Raw genomic sequence first — 17,407 nt, 5'->3', positions numbered from 1 at the left:
CCCACAACTTCCCTGCCTGAGGCTTGTGAAGCAATGGTGTTTGGCAACTCTGAGTGAATAAATAAAGGAGAAACATGCTATAAGTCAGCCCAATGTGGAGCAGTGGGTGGAAACTAGCTCCTTGTTGCAATTGGCTAATTCTAATGCTCTAATGGTTTTCCTTAGCAAGATGAAGTCTCACTTGGTGCATCCCCTTGCAGGGCTCAATGGGGCAAATTATGTCTGAAGGACACCAGGGCCAGCTGCGGCTGCCCGCTGTAACCAGAGAAAGGAAAAACGAGCACAGCATAAGAAAAAGGCTGCAAGTAGGGAGGAGCATGCGGCTCCCAGTTAAAAGCAGGATCTAAAGTTCATACACAGGCAGATCTGCAGTTTTTGGTTCAGGCCCATCTCTACTTATAAACTTTCCTGGATGAAATGAAAAGCCCTTTGCTAAGGAAAACCTGCCCCTTGCAATGGAGGTTCCACTGGGTGTTAGCTGTGGGAGGGGAGCAGTTTCATACATACAAAAATCACCCTTGTGTCTTTGCTCCTCTGTTTCTGGGAGCTGTTTGAACCTATTGCCCCCTTACCAGTTCACAGCTATTAAAGGGCCTATAGTAGAGCAGAGATTCATTTTTCTCTGCTGTAGCTTTTGCTGCATGGAGAGTGGCACTGGAATTTGGTCATCTTACAAAATTAACAGTCAATGCTGTTGATCTTGGCTGGGTTGTAGGTGAGTACTAACACCGCTCCTCTCCCCTAGCACGCACTGTGGTGACCTGTACACCTCCCTCCGGCTTGGTCTGCATGTGAAATGGGAGCACAGAATTCACAGGAGGCTTTTACCACATTCAGTTAAAGGTCAAGCCACTCAGTTGTTTTCATCCAGTTGTATTATAGCCACCCTAGAAGGAAGACTAATTATTTATGGCTTGATTTAGGAATTATGTCCAAGGTGGTAATGGGACAAAATTAAGGAAAGAATTCATAGGAAATAACAGGGAAAAACCAAACCAAACCCTTCTGAATTGTAGAACGTTTTCCTATTGGACTTGGGAAAATCAGCATTTGGGACTTCTCTACTAGACTAGACACTGCATTAGAAAAGGGACAAACAGGGACCAACACTGTAGGAAGGTGGACTAGATGGGGCTTGTTAGGTCTGCTCCATTTCCACTTTCTGTGATCCAGATGGGGCTTGTTAGGTCTGCTCCGTTTCCACTTTCTGTGATCCAGATGGGGCTTGTTAGGTCTGCTCCATTTCCACTTTCTGTGATCCACATCAGAATGTGCAAAGCCATTCGGTGTCTGATGGGGCCTGGCTCACATACCATCCGGAGGGCTAAAGCTTTTTAAATAAAATTCATGTAATTAAAGAAAGGGAGAGCACCGACACTTTGAAGGACACGTGTCCTGGGTTTTTACTTCATGGAAACTTGAACATCACAGCTAATTTAACCTTTGTACAAGAAAAAAATAGATCAGATGGTTGATGTCACATGGCACCTAAAAAATTCAGAACAGCTGTGCCAAATCCCCAGCTTTCTTCCTGTTGCTTTACTCATGGTCACTGACATGAGGGAATGTCCCTCAAACCCTCATACTGCAGGACCTTGCATATTAAAGCCATGTCACACTCATCCCAGCATACAGCTGTGCTTATGGAGAAAAAGAGCACAGGACAGAGAGAAGTGCGGTTCATTCACTGCTACCCATCATTGTTTAGAATTAAATAGAAATTTGAAAAACAAACCTCTTCTGGTGGGTTGTGTTCTTTTTCTCATTGATAAATAGCAATTCCTCCCCCAAAACCACCCCACAGATATCTTCTGCAAGACAAATGAATCTGGCTCTGTTTCTTTATTTCCTTCTGCATACAGAAGATTTATCAGTACAGCTGCGGCTGTGGGGAGAATGATTAACAGTACATTTTCCAAAGGGCCTCCAATTCTGGGTGTGTCTGCTTTTGAGTGACTAATATTTAGATACTTAGAGGCTGGGTTTTAATGCTGCTGAGCATTTGCTGCTCTCTTTGACTTCAGGAATTTTGGGTGCTCGGCTCTTTTGAAAATCCAGACCCACGGTGTCTCAAAACTGGGCATCCAAAATTAGAGGGCACGTTTGGAAATGTTGTCTGATCACACACATACAAAACTTTTGAGAGTTGTGGCCAAAATGGTGGCTAAATTCTTAGTGGCAGAATGGTGGTTTTGTGTCCTCCACTCCTTGGAGAGTCAGGGCCAAATTCAGACCTGGATTAAAAAGGTGCAGCTCCACTGATACCAGATGAAATTGGTCCATAGACTCTGGAGAAGATTCCCCACAAGATCAGTGTAATTCTGATACAGGTGAAAGCACTGTACGACTAGCTCTCAGTTTCCACTATGCACACTTGCAGTTGGGCCATCTTATCTTTGTGCATTTTTAACAACTTCACCTGAAGAGAATGTTACTTTTTTGGTGTTGATAGTGATTTTCTAATCACAAGAGTGTGTCATGGAGGAACTGGACTGGCTGCTCACACACTCTGAAAGCCCAGAGATGCTGATGTGCACGATGTAATATGGATGTTTACATCACTTTTTTAAAAGCCATCTTCACCTGCCACTGCTACAAGCACACCTCTGGGATTGCCAGTTGTGAGCACAGGACTGCAGACTAAGGGAACAGGCACACCATTCACACACCACTGTCATTTCCCGCAAAAACCAGAAGTACATTCATTAATAAAGCAGGATTTCACATTAGCTGCACACAGACAGGCGATAAGGACAGCTCTGAAAGCACCAGCAAATTGCATGCTCTGCAGTGGTCCTTTGGCAAGTCAGTATTTGTGCACTAGGCACAGCTGGAATACACGGCGTGGAGGTTTCCTTTGGTTTCAGACCCACTAACTTTATAGAAGGGTGTTTGTAATAACATGTAACCTCTTCTTCCAAGCAATCGGAAATTGGGGAGCAGCTCCACAAAGGCCCCTGACTAACAGAACACTGGCTCCTGGGAATGGCTTGGGGACATTTTCAGCATGTAAGGAAGATCAGAAATGGGCAAGGTGCTGCCTTAGGTCTGTGGGGGAAGGTAGGGAGACTGAACATTGCACAGCTATATGTATGCTGGGCTGAACACTGGCCTTCAGAGGAACCAGGACATGGACCCATATGGTTAACAGAGTTTTCTCGTAATGCCTTAACCACTGAAACAACACAATATGGTTTACTTAGCACTCAAACCAGTTTTTTTAAAACAGCATGTCAATAGCAAGAACTTTCCAACAGCAAAAGGATGTCAACTCGTCATACCCAGGTACCCAAGCTCTGGGTATTGGTCGCTTGCATTTTGACTGCACATCCATCCAAGCTCAATGTCTTTCCAGAGTGGAATTTCCAAAGGGTTGGAGGGCAGATTGCTTTCAGTACTTTCTGCTATTCCTTCCATGGCCTGCCTGCTGCTCAGTTCTGTAGATTAGGTCGGCTCTCACCACTCTGTCAGTCCCATGGTTTATTACCCTCCTTAGATATGACAAGCATCCTTTACATGTTGCCCAAGGCAGGAGCAAGGGGAGCTGTGGCAAAATGGCCCAAACCAAACATTTAATTTAACAGAGACAAGGGCTGGGTCTTCCTCCTATTTCATTCCCCTCTCTTTTAACTGCACGAGCTATTCACAATGGTATGCTCCACTGTCAGTGTCCAACAGGACAGCTGCACTCCAGGATCACATCACACAGATTGAAACAGTCTGGGGAGCAGGGGAATCCATTTCAGAAGCACGGAAAATCTCCTGGAGCCAGCCAGGGTTAGGTGGATAGAAGCCTGAAAGAAGAAAACGATCAGGTGAACAGTGTGAGACAGTCAATGGTGGCAAATACACATTGATCATTTAACCCTTAGAAACAGGCTTGAACCAAGCACGCCCTATTTCTGGGGTTGTTCGCACCTGGCCATGAACTTTGTTGGTGGCCCCTCACAATAAGGACTCAAACACACACTTATCTACCTTAAAGCCCAGTAGGACAAAGTAGTAGTGACCATAGCCAGGGTTCACAGAGAATAGGTAGCAGCTTCTGCAGCAGGTGCCAGTGGAATCCATGCCATGAAATAATAGATTTCCACGGAACACTGGTTTACCTTGCCCTGCTACACTGCACCAGGAAAGAGAAAATGGGCCACTTCTGACGACCTCTCCTCCCCAGTCTTCTGCTGGAGAAGGCGAGAGGAGGCCGCTATCTGTCTCTCCTTACAAATTCCCAGCTACTTCCACTGGCCTCCCTTCCACCCAGTCAGCTGAAGCCAGGTTAAAATTATGCAGTTGGTTGCTTTCTGTGACAGACACATACCTTTATCCTCAGCTCTCATCACTTGGGAGTCTGCCTTGCGGTGATGAGGAGCTGTGAGTGAGGGGAGAGGAGAAGGGAGAGAAACAAAATCAATTTAATAAACAAGCCTAAAATCAGGGCCATGAATCTACAAGGAGGAATGGGATGGCAGGCAAGGTTAATGTATATTGCTCAGTACATTAGGCAAGAAAATTGTAAGCATCACTAAGAGAGACATCCTCCCCTTCCCCCCATCTGTCACTTTCTAAAAGATCTACACACAGCCATGATTGTGCTTTAGGTACATGCCAAAAAAACAAACAGTGGTGCTGGTGATCTATAAGAATGGGAAGATGAAGCCTGCATGTATCGGTACTGCTCAGAACTAAATTTACAGCAGCAAGAAAGAGTGAACTGTATCTAATTCAAAACACTGACACCCTACCCTGCCCGGAAGATCTGACATGGACTTCAAAGCCATCATATTCATTAACAGTGGAGTTCTAATTGGAAACCGATTATGTGTAGTGTCAGTTTAATGTCTAATCCGGTATAACGAGGTTATACTCTGCACTTCCAAGGGGACAGATTCAAGGGAGCAATCAGTCTCATCTTTTTGCTGATCCTAAGCTTTTCATATACTGGGTATTGTGAAATACAACCAAACACCCAACACACTGGCATAGAGCTGAACTCACATCAACACAATGATCGAAAGAAATATTTATTACCTAGCAGATATGAACTCAAACTACAAAATTCAGATCCAGCTCTAGATTGTTATTCAGATCTAGCTTGTGAAGGCCCCAAAGTTTGTTTTGTTTTGATGCAGTGTTCTGGTTGGAAACCATCTCTTTACCCAGGAATACTGAAGTCCAAGAAAGAACCAGATGGGGGCCTCCTGCCTACACTGCCCACTTGTAATTAGAGGGTCACTTCTGTGCTGAGGTGCAGGCTTTTTTGTTTGTGTGTGTTTTTGTGTGAAAGCACCTTAGTTCCTGGCATCTCTTACCTGCTTGTCCTCCGGGAAGCTGTCTCGAAGAACTTTGTTCTGGAGGCCACTCTGCAAACAAAACCAGCAAAGTTCTTTGAGTTCTCCCATGATAAGGCAGTTATTTGATGAGACACTATTTGTATCAAAGAGCAATTATTTGGTGAGGGGAGGGAGATAGGCTGCCACTGGAAAGCACTGAGGATGGTCAACAATAGCATCCCACCAATATCCTTCTCTGGTCTGATCAGAGATGCTACTTCTGCTTTCACACCTCTGGTTTTGCTCTTGCCTGACACAGTACTGACCGCTTGCTGCCAGAGATGATGTCTTACTGCCTGCAGCCCAACGGCCTAAACCTCTCTGCTTGAGGATCTTTAATCCCTGTATCCTTAATTTTATGACCTATGATCTCCATCGGGCTTACCACAGACCTGACTTCCAATTGTAATTGTAACAGAAAGGAATCACAGCAAACGATTAACAGTAACAGGCCAACCTTTGCCCATCCTTCCTCAGGCATAAGGCCCACTGAAACCAATAGGAATTTGACCTGAGTAAGAAGTGCAAATTGCAGGATTTGGATCAACTACATAACACTGCTTAACTGAAAGTTATTCACCAAATCAAGCAGGGCTATTCCAGAGACACTGTATGTCGGGAGCACAATGCACGGGGACCTCAGACTCTGCTCCTCTCTGAACAAAGGACACTGCTTTCCCCATGCTGTGCCATGACACTGGGTATTGCACCTCTTGTTCCATTGAGGGCATGACACTTCATTGGCTTTTGTGTACTTAAATGGATGAATGTGGTCACAAAGGATGTTTCATAACAGCAAGTCATCTGCAATGGGGTATGTGAGGGCTTGGGGGAGGAAGCAGGTAGAAATCTTAACCCTACGACCTTGTGATCTATAGGAGAGTGGGAAGAAATGCCAGCATAGGGGTCCACGATAAAGTATCAGGTAGCCAGTGTCAGACCCTGACAGGGTGACAGAGCAATGAAAAATGTAAGCTCGGTTATGGTATTACCACACGAGTAGCACACAGTGAATTCTTTGCTGGTAACACTTAGAAGCCCTTCTTCAAGCCAAACTCCCACTGAAGTCAATGGTGAAATCTTGAGATCTTTAGTCATTCTTTACGTAAGAACACTCCCATTGAGTCCAATGGGATTATTGTCAGCTATAATGTAAGTGAAATTGGAGCACAGAGCTCAGTTTAATTAGTGGTCAGCTTCCCCCTCATTTTGCTGAGAACAAATCCAAGCAGCATCAACTCTTTCTTGGAAAGTTTGTTCTTTTGTGTGGCTTGTTCACCCAGAAGTGATTAGACGTTTCTCATACCATTGTTACTGGACACAACAGAGGGCCCTGGGGAGGAAATGGAGTCCCCATGACTAAACTACAAAAGGCTCATGGTTTCATTTGATTAGTGCCATTGTATGGCTTTTATCACCTTGCCTTTTCCTTCTGCACATTTTCCAAATCCCTTGACTGCTAGGAATTGCCTCCTGTTGGGCTTTTAAGTCCGGGCACACAGCCCTGATGGGGATTTCCTACTTACACAGATGAAGGCATTTCCTCCACTCCTCCTGCTATTGGCTCAGGCTTCTGCTCCAGCTTCTGGGGTGGGGGAGCTCTGCACGGAGGGTCTGGAGGTCTCACTGGGGGCCGTGTTATCACTGGCTTATCTCCAGGGGATCGAACTTTAGTGAAGGTGTCGTACTCACCTGAAAGGTTGAAGATGACAAACACTGTCAGCAATGCTTTGGAGTGAGAGCCAAAGATTGTGAAGAGGCAGAAGTTTCAGGCTGGTTGGAGAGAGGGGCACTATGGGAATCTAACTGCACAACCAGAGGCAGACATTACTGTTTCACGGCAAACTGACCCTGTTCAATGTCTCTGAGGCTATTATTGCATTATTTGAGATAAAAAAAACTAACCACAAGGTTTTCCAATGGAAACCATGTTCAGTGCTTCTCTACGGAATCAGGGAGAGACTGATTAAATTCTAATGCTCAGTCATAGCTGAGATTACTGAAGTTCCCTCTTAGGACCTTCCCGAGCCTCTGCTTCACCAAACTTCACACTAGGCCTTTATTCCAGGAAGCTGGACTATATTTACTCTGCTCCATGCATCTTCCTTCCCCTTCCCTGGATTCCTATCCACTCCCTTCACCAGCTTCCTATTCCTCCCACCCTGAGTTCCTTGGCCTGGCTTCCTATCCATCTCAGAATCCAGCTGAACACTACAATCATACTTTTCAAAACTCTCCATGGCCCTGCTGCACCCAAACTCTTTGACCTGTTATCAACCTAGGCCCTGCTCAGTCACTGCACTCCATCTACTTTGACCTCCTGCATCCTTTACCTTGTCTTGCCACCACTGGCAGAAGGTTGTGGGGTAAAATGCTCTTTCATTTGTGCCACTCAATCTCTCCAAATCCTTTCTCCCTCCTTCCTCTGTGACACTAAATCATTCTTTCTCTTCCCATTTCACCTTCCAAGCCACTACCCAACTTCTTTAGGAAGCATTTTGACTGATTCATAGATTATGAAACCAGAAGAAACATTGTGATCATCTAGTCTGACCTCCTGCATAACACAGGCCATAGATTAATTCCTGTTAAACTTGACTATATCTATTTATATCTATATCTCTTTTAAATCAAAATTGGATTGTTTTCTAAAAGTTTCCAGTGATGGAGAATGCACCACAAACCTTGGTAAGATATTACAGTTAAAAATATATTACAATGTTAAAAATTGATGACTTATTTCTAATCTGAATTTGTCTAGCTTCAACTTCCAGCCACTCAATCTTGTTATACCTTTGTATGGTAGACTGAGGAGCCGTCTTTTACCCAATTTCTGTTCGCCATGTAGGTACTTATAGATTGTGATCACTTTACCCCCCAACCTTCTCTTTGATAAGTAGATTGAAGTCCTTGAGTCTCTCACCATAAGGCATATTTTCCAATCCTTTAATCATTCTCATGAATTTCTTTGAATCCTCTCCAATTTTTCAGTACCCTTCTTGAATTATGGACACCAAAACTGAACACAGTATTCCAGTGGCTGCATCAGTGCCAAATACAGATGTTATATAAACTCCCTACTCCTACTCGAGATTCACTGTTTATACATCCCAAAATCGCATTAGCCTATTTTGTCAATGTGTGTACTTTGGACACACTATAGAGATGCAATGTGTTACATTATAATAACATAATAACTTCAAATGCAAAATAGCAGTTAATGTTCAGCCACTTCCATATGTAAAAACCATCCTATTATACCAAAAGCAGATTTCTATCCAATACTTATAGGTCAGATTTATATGAGATCAGTAGTATTATTCAAATTAACTTTATGGTTATGCTACCAAGCCAAACCTTGTTATTCTCTTTCTTTTTATTATACCCAGGAGTCAACATAAGTGTGCAGTCTACTGTTTCCTTTCTAAGTGCGAGACTGTGAAGGCTATTAGGTTATGAAAGCATCTAGCAAGCAGAGAGATGAACACAGGAAGAGCTGTCAATGCATAAAACAATCATCTTTCTTTTTTATAAACAACCCACATCTGTGTCATTGGAGTGATCTGTACATTTTGGCAAAGTACCACACCTTCCTTTATCTATTTTAAATGGAAAATGTCAAGTTAAATTTGGTCCCAAATTGAGTCTTTTAAATTACCAAAAGAAAACAAGTTTTTTATCACATTTGTGCTAAATAGAAATGCTTCCTTGATTTTTTAAAATTCCAGTGGAAACAGATGAAATAAATCTTGCCCTGCCAGTGTGTGCAATCCAGCCATTGCGGCATCAAGAACCTAAAAGGGAAACTGACTATAAGCAAAAGTAAAAGTGACTTCATTGATTTTCTTTGTCTGCACTGAGAGAAATACAAAATGCAAGTGCACTGCCTAAACAGCTAAAAGCATTTTGTATTTTTCAAATTACTCAAGTTTTCAATATCTAAAGCACTCATCTTAGATGGTTCTGAATCATTTCTATTCAGATTTGAATTCTGATTTTACAGAGTCCATTGGGCCACTATGTGATCTCTGAATCTAAAGGTCGAACCCTTGCATGAGTTCCCAGCATGTCTTGTGCCCATGCCACTAATGCTTCAGAGGACTAGTCTACCGTATCAGCATTGCTACATAAAGCTCTGAAATAGCACAGGCCAATCTATGCCCTTTCCTCCATCAGTAAGCAACAGGCTGAGCTTACAAACCCGTCTGTAATAAAAATGGGCTGTAATAAAAATGTAATAAAAATAAAAAAAAATCATGATGATTGGATCTGGATCAGAACGTCCTCAGAAGGAGGAGGGTCCGGCTCCAGTGGTCCATGTGAGGGTTTTGATCTCAGGTCCCCTACTGTTGAACTGCATGAAAAGAGACACAGGTTGCAAAAATAGCACTTCCCTCTGCAAACCCCCTCCCCCTCCAGTCTGACAAAACGCAAAACATTTGGGGTGCTTGTCACAATGTTTGCTGTGATTTCTGCAGTGCAACAAGATGGGCGAGAGTTCCACCCAAGGTCAGCTGAGACCTCCCAAAGCAGAAAACTTACCCTCCTTGCTGTATATCATGGGCTTCAGAGTAGGCCTCTTAGCATGGACAACAGAGGTCTTTAGAGCAGTGGTGCCAGTCACCACTCCGTTTGCGGCCTTGTTGGCGAGCTTAGCTCCCCCATCCTGCAGCTTGGACACCAGCTTTCCCACAACCACCTCAGAGGACTGTTCATGCTTGCTCTCTGAGCCAGGCCTCCCAGGATCAGCCTCCCCTGCTCTCTGTGTAGGCAGTCTGCTGCGATGTAGCGGCTTGGGGGCTTCTGTACTATTCGAGATGATGGTGCCGTTAGGAGTCTGATCACGGGTGTCACCTGGGAACCGAAGGAAAAGGGAATAAATGCAGGTACCAGGAGAAATCCTGAGATGCACAGGGCCTGATTTTCACAAGTGCTCACTCAGCACTCGCTGCTCGCAGCGCCTTTGAAAACAGGCTCCGAGGGTCTGTGATAGTAACTAGAAATTAGCAAACCTGCCTGGTCTGCTTTTGTGGCCCACACTGTGTGCAGTGCGAAAGGGAACTCGCTTGCCCTGGTGGTGAGAAATAAGTGACCGTGAAACGTTTCTTCAGTTTCACTAATCTAAGGTGAGAAAAGGAAATCTACTGATGTACTTTTAAAATCTATGATTTTTAGAGGGACACTGTTGACTTCCATTTCCTAGTCAATTTAAAAACATAAAAAATAAAAGTCGTTTCTGGGAATACACTTGCCTGTGAATCCCCCTGACAGATTTTGTGGTTTTACTACCATGTTTTCATAGTTTTGCAAATGTTTTTATTTTCCCTGTTGCTGTGTGAAAGATCCATACAAACAACAGAGTGCACCACAGAGAAACTGACTGCACTACGGTCTCTGACCTGCAAGGTGTCAACACCCTGGTCCTCAGTCAGCAAACATTTAAGCACAAGCTTAATCTTAAGTACCTGAATAGGTCCACCAACTTTAAGGGACTACTCTAGTGCTTAAAGTTAAGCATGTGCTTAAATGAATTGGTAAATTGGGCCAAATGCTCAAACTTGCAAGTTCAAGTCCAAAAGCACAAAGTAAACAAACTGAAAACAAAACAGAGAACTATTTTTTTCCTAATCTCTTTCAGCAACAGGAGTAACAAGTAATGATCTTAGGAGTAACTTGTAACAACAACTGGTAAAACATCTGCAGACAAAAGCATGAGTAGAAGTTGACTGTGCCCCTTCAACATGACAGCAGTGTGCCTCTGTATTAGTAAATACTAACCAACAAAATAAATTCAACAGGGGAAATGCTTTAATCAGGGCTTGTTAAGCAATGACTCAATTCCTTGCTCTTATTTTTCTTGCGGTGCCTCACTTGCTTCACCCTGCATTGCCAGTGGCTCAGGCTCATCACGAGCTCTCTCAGTATCGAGCTCTGTTCAGTACAAGTAAGTCAATCCTAGGGCTTAAAGCAAGCACTGATCTGCTTAGCTTGACTGCACTCCGTGGCTCAGCGCTGCTGGAATTGACGCTAGAGCTGCATCTCATATGCTGTGCTAGAGAAGATGCTTTTATTTTTCAAATCTATGAACTTATTTACATTACGCTGCACTTTTATCTGTGGAACTGTGAGGCCCTTTCGAATGGAAGAGCACGGTGTTTAATTTAGATCTCTGAAGGATCAAGCTATGAGAAAACCCTGCTCCAAAGTAGTTTAGGAGCTGTTAGATCAGAAGCAGCCTAAATGCAGATATTTACTCTCCTTCCACTTTCTACAAGGGGAAACAAAAACTCCGAACAACCCCTCTTCCCACCCCACACGTTAATGCCCTTGGAAATGTGATGCTGTTGCTGCAGTTTCAAATCCATCCCTCCCACAATGAATGGGAAGCTGGGATCCAGCGTACAGTGCCAACCAGAGAACTGTAAAAGCTGGAGACTGAGGTGGTAGCGGTATCAGTGAACAGCTGAACTGACCTTTATTTTCTTCCAGGGAACCACCATAGAAGACAGGTCTTTCCCTCAGCGGGCGCTTGGAGATTGTGATGGGTTTGTGCCTTCGGGCAGCTACCCTGGGAGGAGGCACTGGGGGGGCAGCACTGTCCTCAGGTGGGCTGGAGTAGATCTGTAGGGAAGAGTGATTTAGAAGGATATGATTTCAGTTGATCCTCTGCTCCACTGTTACTTGACACTCACTATATTGGGCCAATCAGGCCAGACTCCTGGGGTTTCCCCATAGCCCCTTAATCAAACAGATTTTTAACTAGAAGTCATCCTCAAATGGATTATATTTGACATCAAGATTCAAAGCTCTGAACAGGAAGGAAGAATGGTCTTGGATTAAAAGCACAGATCTAGGAACTGAGAGACTAGGGTTTTATTCTTGACTCTGACCCTGACATGCATCTGTGATGCTGGGAAATTCAGTTGGCTTATCTGTGCCTCAGTTTCCCCCTGTAAAATTGGGATTATGTTATTTCCTTCCCTCACGGGAGTATTGTCATGATCTATTTATTACTATTTGTAAAGGACTGGAAGGTGTTATAGAAGGACAACCTCTTATTACTGTTATCATTGGCTAGGCAATGTTAATCATTCAAATCCAAAGAGTCGACTTTGGATTTTTTGCAAAGCTCCTGCTATGTTTTAAGATCTGCTGATCATGATTCATGCACTCCCTTTCCAAAGGACAGACTCCCACCCCAAAGCCATGTGACTCAAGAGCAGGGTAATAAGGGAAATGCATCTCACTGAGATAAAGTATACACCTAGAGATCAGTCCTAAACTATGTCCAATAAGTGCTGGGTGCAGTTGACTGGGGGAGCTGCAAAGGAGCCATGTGCAGCTCAGCAATCCTGGAGTTAAGTTTACACTTCGTCCAGCTTAGTTTAGAGCTGTTTTAGGGTTGCTCTAAACTATGCTGGCTGAATACCTCTCTCCCCTGTCCCCATGGGGCTGGTAGGAGAACCAGGGATCACTAGAGTGCAGCAATGCTCTAATGCTGCCAACAGCCTCTCTACACCAAGGCTAGGAGAGGGGATAGCATTAGGATTGCCACCTTGGTAATATTTAAAAACCGGACACTGCAGCAGGAGTGCTGGAACTTCCCCTGCCCCCTTACTTCCCCCCGAGGCCGCACCTGTGCCCCGTCTCTTCCCCTCAGAGGTCCCACCTGTGCCCTTCCTCTTCCCTCCAAAGCCCTGCCCCTGCCCCTTTCCCCGAGGCCCTGCCCCTGCCTGCCCCTTCCCCTCGAGGCCCCGCCCCCATCCACTCCCCTTCTCTGTCGCTCGCTGCTTTTCCCCTCCCGGCATCCCCCAGCCCGGGTCAGGAGGGACTCACATGCAGAGCCAAGGCCGGGAGCGGCAGCCACCTGACACAGGCAGGAGGCAGCCCCGGCTGAGTAGGGGCTGGTGCAGGTGATGACCTGCTGCCTCCCCCCATCCCTTGCCTGCAGTAACCAGACTTTAGGTATCCGGTTAGTAGATCTGACCAGACACTGTCAGGTCCCCTTTTCGACTGGACTTTTTGGTCAAAAACCAGGCACCTGGCCACCCTAGATAGCGTATCAGCTGGCTATGACAGTCCTGCAGCACCTAGGAATTCTCCTGTGCTGGACAAATCCCTAGCTGTCTGCTTATACCAGCTTTTTGGTCTGTTTGCAGCATCGGAGCAGCACAAATGTGGTGGAGTAAGGTTCAGTACAACCACTGAGCTTTGGGGAAAGCTGTGCATTACTAACTGTGTTCACTAGGCTGCTATGTCTCTTGGTGTGGGCTTTTTTCTAGACAGATTTCCTGTTATGCAGCTTTGCACGCACCCACTTCAAAAACTGAAATGCTAAACTAGACAATGCTATAAAAAAACCCTAATAAAACATGCCTTTCCACACGATGGCAGGGCATATTAACCAGGCCTCAAAGCAGACAGTTGATGAGAAGAGCAAATTTAATCTTCTGCAGAAATCATTCAAACAACCCCCACATTAGCATCAAAAGAAACCATCAGACCCATGGCCGCTCAGTTACTAATTTGTCTTAAACAATCGTTGATTAATAAATCTGGTTCCCTGTCATACTGGTCATCCAGCCCTTACTTCTGACTTGGGTGGTTTTAATTTAGTTGCTCTCATTTATTCAGGTCCTTTCTTCACAGTTGAAGAAGCATTGATTAACCTTTGAACAGGCTTTTGAAGACATAAAATACCATATGAAGGCCGCAATCCAACTGCTATTGAATTCTTTCCACTGATGTTACAGGGGATTAGATTGGGCGCTAAATGCTCAGTTATTGTATAGGCCCGGAATGGATGGCTCAGGGCAACTGTAATGGGATACAGAGATGTTCCCTTTTAGATCACTGATCTAAACTTGGCCTGGCTTGATAGCTACCAAAAATCATGACGATCTGACAGTTAGGTGGCCTGTGTGGAATGGATTGCTGGTCACGGACAAGAATCCCAATCGTAAAAAATTTCATAACTGACACCTTTGCTAGCAGCATTGGCAGAAAGAACAGAAAATGAATGAAGCCTGGAGACTGAACCACTTTGTCACTGGAGAGGGGACTCTCACTGCGTGGGGAAGCATGCTGGGCCACTGCCCGTTCTGCACCTATTTTTGGTTCAGGGATTTTTGGGGAGTCATTCACACATGTTTTAAATGTAATAATCACTTTTTCCCCTGTATAAAACAATTTCTTTGTTAGAAAACTGATTTCCTTCCTCTTTCAAACCAAGAGAAATTCTGTGAGGTCAAACAAGTGGGATGAGACAGTGTAACACTCTCCAGCTTCTTTTTCCTGAATCTTCTTGGGTCATGAAGACCTGGCAGAATGTATAAAAGTGATGACAGGTCCCAGGCATCTCTGCAATCAGATTCCCCAAGGTCTAACTTACAATACCAGCATGTGAGCAGTAGGGAGCATGATCTCTCTCTACTGATCAAGCAAGTACAGGGATGTAATATTTTCAGTGGCATTAACCATTTCTCAAACTCTCCAGTCAGTTTGGTACAAATGCTGTTTGTTAGGATTGGGCGTGTGCTCCTGCTTTTTCCCATCTCTCTTTGTATTCAGCACGAGAGATATTCCATGCTTTGCAGCTGTATGCACACAGCTGCCTCTCTGAATTCAGGGCAAGAATTCAGGAATCTCTTCCAAACTCCAGTCTCTTGGGTTTGGATCTTTTGCTTTGAGATCCTGTGACATAAAGCAGCTGTCGACATTTAACAGACTCTGACTCCAGTGGTTCAGTTCTTTGCAGATGGCGATACTTTTTCTCCATCCTAGAATACGAAGGTCCAGAGTGTTCCCTTTGCCCTGATGCCAAGGAGGTTTCTTTGGCATTATTAGCCCATGATTTAAAAGCACAACTTTGGGAGTCATTAAAATAGCAGAATAAGGATCAATGAATCAATACTAAGGCAAGTTTCACAAAACCTGTTGAAACGCCAACCTCTTTCCTGTCTGCAATGCGCTAAGGAAAGTCACATCATGGCTCTTAAAGGAAGAGTACTTCCAGCATCAACTCTTACACCATTACCACAGACAGGCAAATGCAGGAGATGCTTTCTAGCTTGATATGTAAGTGCTGCTGAAATATGCAGCCATCCACAGCTTTCCAAGATGCTGACACAAGCCCTGTTTGCTTTGTGTATTTTGAAATGAAAATCAAATTTAAATAATTCAGAAATATAATGATATTGACCCAATCTCAGCATTAGACACTAAAGTTCATACAGCAACAGGAGTTATTTCCAGAGGAATCAAATTTTTAATTTAGCTGTGGCATGGAAATTTAAGCTGTTGAAGCAATAATTACCCAAACTGACTTAGTGAATTTCCTTGTCCTTAGAGTCTTCATAATGTACTATATAAATAATATATCTATTCTACTTCAAACTCATTTGAAGTATTTGCTTATATGTCAGTTGAAGATATTTTAGATACTGAAGCTGCGTTTATAAGCTCAGTCTAATAAAACATTACTAGCTTAACCTTATCATTGCGGAAATTAAAGGCAAGGAAGCAGAGGTCTGTCTTAATTAAAATTTCATTCCAGAGCTTGGAGATGGCAGAGTAATCATACATTTTCCCTGGCTCCCCTCTGCAGGCCATTATCTGGGCTGCAAACTCTATAACACAGAAGAGAGAGGCCATACTGTAGTGCAGAATCTGAGCATTTAACTTATAATCAACTAGCTGTTCAGTTGAAAGAGCTTGCTAGGGAATGGTTTCAATGAACTGTAATGAAACCAAGGTGTGTTATTTTCACTGGCTTCTTGTCAATTTCTAAATCCAACTAAAATTATCCTGCAGGTACTCAAATCTCCATGGATTCATCCATCCACTCATCCAAACCCCAGCACCACCATCTACGACTCACTCTTCTGTTCTGATCTCTGCTCTACCTCTAACCATACGCCCACCTTCTCAACTACTGTGCTCCTTCACATTTGACCTACTCTCCCCTCCCCAGAAGTGTGTGTGTGTGTGTGCGGGGGTCACTTTTCACTTGTGCTGATCTGTCTCACAGGAACTCTTTCTCCATCCTCCTCAAAGGCAGGTAACTACCTCTCCTTAAAGCATGCTTTACAGCTTTCTTCTTCTCGTATGCTGGACTTTCTCTATGAAGTATTCTGTGATCAAGGGCCCTAAGTAAAGATAAAGGGCCAAATTCATCCCTAGTAAGTTGTGCAGGAATGAATCTGACCCTAATAACTTTTACTGAATGCTGCAGCTGATCGTTTTCACATTTTATTATAAAACTCAATTATACTCTTCCAAACTACCCCCCCAAAATACCAAATGATTAAATTTATACCAGATATTATTAGTGACAAATCACCAATACATTAGGTAGCAGAGTACTCTACATTCCATCACAACAGAGACAGCCATGATCAACATCAGCTTGTGTGTGTGTAAACAGGTTTTTGTATAGCACCAGGCATAATCATAGAATATCAGGGTTGAAAGGGACCTCAGGAGGTCATCGATTCCAACCCCCTGCTCAAAGCAGGACCAATCCCCAGCTAAACCATCCCAGCCAGGGCTTTGTCAAGCCTGACCTTAAAAACCTCAAAGGAAGGAGATTCCACCACCTCCCTAGGTAACGCATTCCAGTGTTTTACCACCTTCCTAGTGAAAGAGTTTTTCCTAATATCCAACCTAAACCTCCCCCACTGCAACTTGAGACCATTACTCCTTGTTCTATCATCTGCTACCACTGAGAACAGTCGAGATCCATCCTCTTTGGAACCCTCTTTCAGGTAGTGAAAGCAGCTATCAAATCCCCCCTCATTCTTCTCTTCTGCAAACTAAATAATCCCAGTTTCCTCAGCCTCTTCTCATAAGTCATGTGCTCCAGCCCCCTAATAATTTTTGTTGCCCTCCCCTCAACTCTTTCCAATTTTTCCACATCCTTCTTGTAGTGTGGGGCCCAAAACTGGACACAGAACTCCAGACGAGACCTCACCGATGCCGAATAGAGGGGAATGATCACGTCCCTCGATCTGCTGGCAATGCTCCTACTTATACAGCCCAAAATGCTGTTAGCCTTCTTGGCAACAAGGGCACACTGT

General features: G+C 44.1%; 1 protein-coding gene across 6 annotated transcripts in view; it reads right to left on the bottom strand.

The window, feature by feature from the left end:
- Nucleotides 1-1,827: 1,827 nt before the first annotated feature.
- Nucleotides 1,828-17,407, bottom strand: part of OPHN1 (oligophrenin 1) — a 123,221-nt gene continuing 107,641 nt past the window's right edge. For 5 of the 6 annotated variants that reach the window (XM_073360994.1, XM_073360992.1, XM_073360993.1 and 2 more), the window contains 6 exons: nucleotides 11,804-11,951; nucleotides 9,873-10,184; nucleotides 6,857-7,022; nucleotides 5,310-5,360; nucleotides 4,319-4,369; nucleotides 3,707-3,794 (listed from right to left, as the gene is read on the bottom strand). In XM_073360994.1, coding sequence (XP_073217095.1) covers nucleotides 4,327-4,369; nucleotides 5,310-5,360; nucleotides 6,857-7,022; nucleotides 9,873-10,184; nucleotides 11,804-11,951 — 720 coding nt within the window. In that variant the 3' untranslated portion in view covers nucleotides 3,707-3,794; nucleotides 4,319-4,326. Of the gene's footprint in view, nucleotides 3,795-4,318; nucleotides 4,370-5,309; nucleotides 5,361-6,856; nucleotides 7,023-9,872; nucleotides 10,185-11,803; nucleotides 11,952-17,407 lie in introns of all 6 variants that reach the window. The other variant, XM_073360996.1, reaches the window with a different exon arrangement.

Source organism: Lepidochelys kempii, chromosome 9 (assembly GCF_965140265.1).
Source record: "Lepidochelys kempii isolate rLepKem1 chromosome 9, rLepKem1.hap2, whole genome shotgun sequence".
Lineage (NCBI taxonomy): Eukaryota > Metazoa > Chordata > Testudines > Cheloniidae > Lepidochelys > Lepidochelys kempii.
This window is presented reverse-complemented; position numbering and strand designations above follow the sequence as displayed.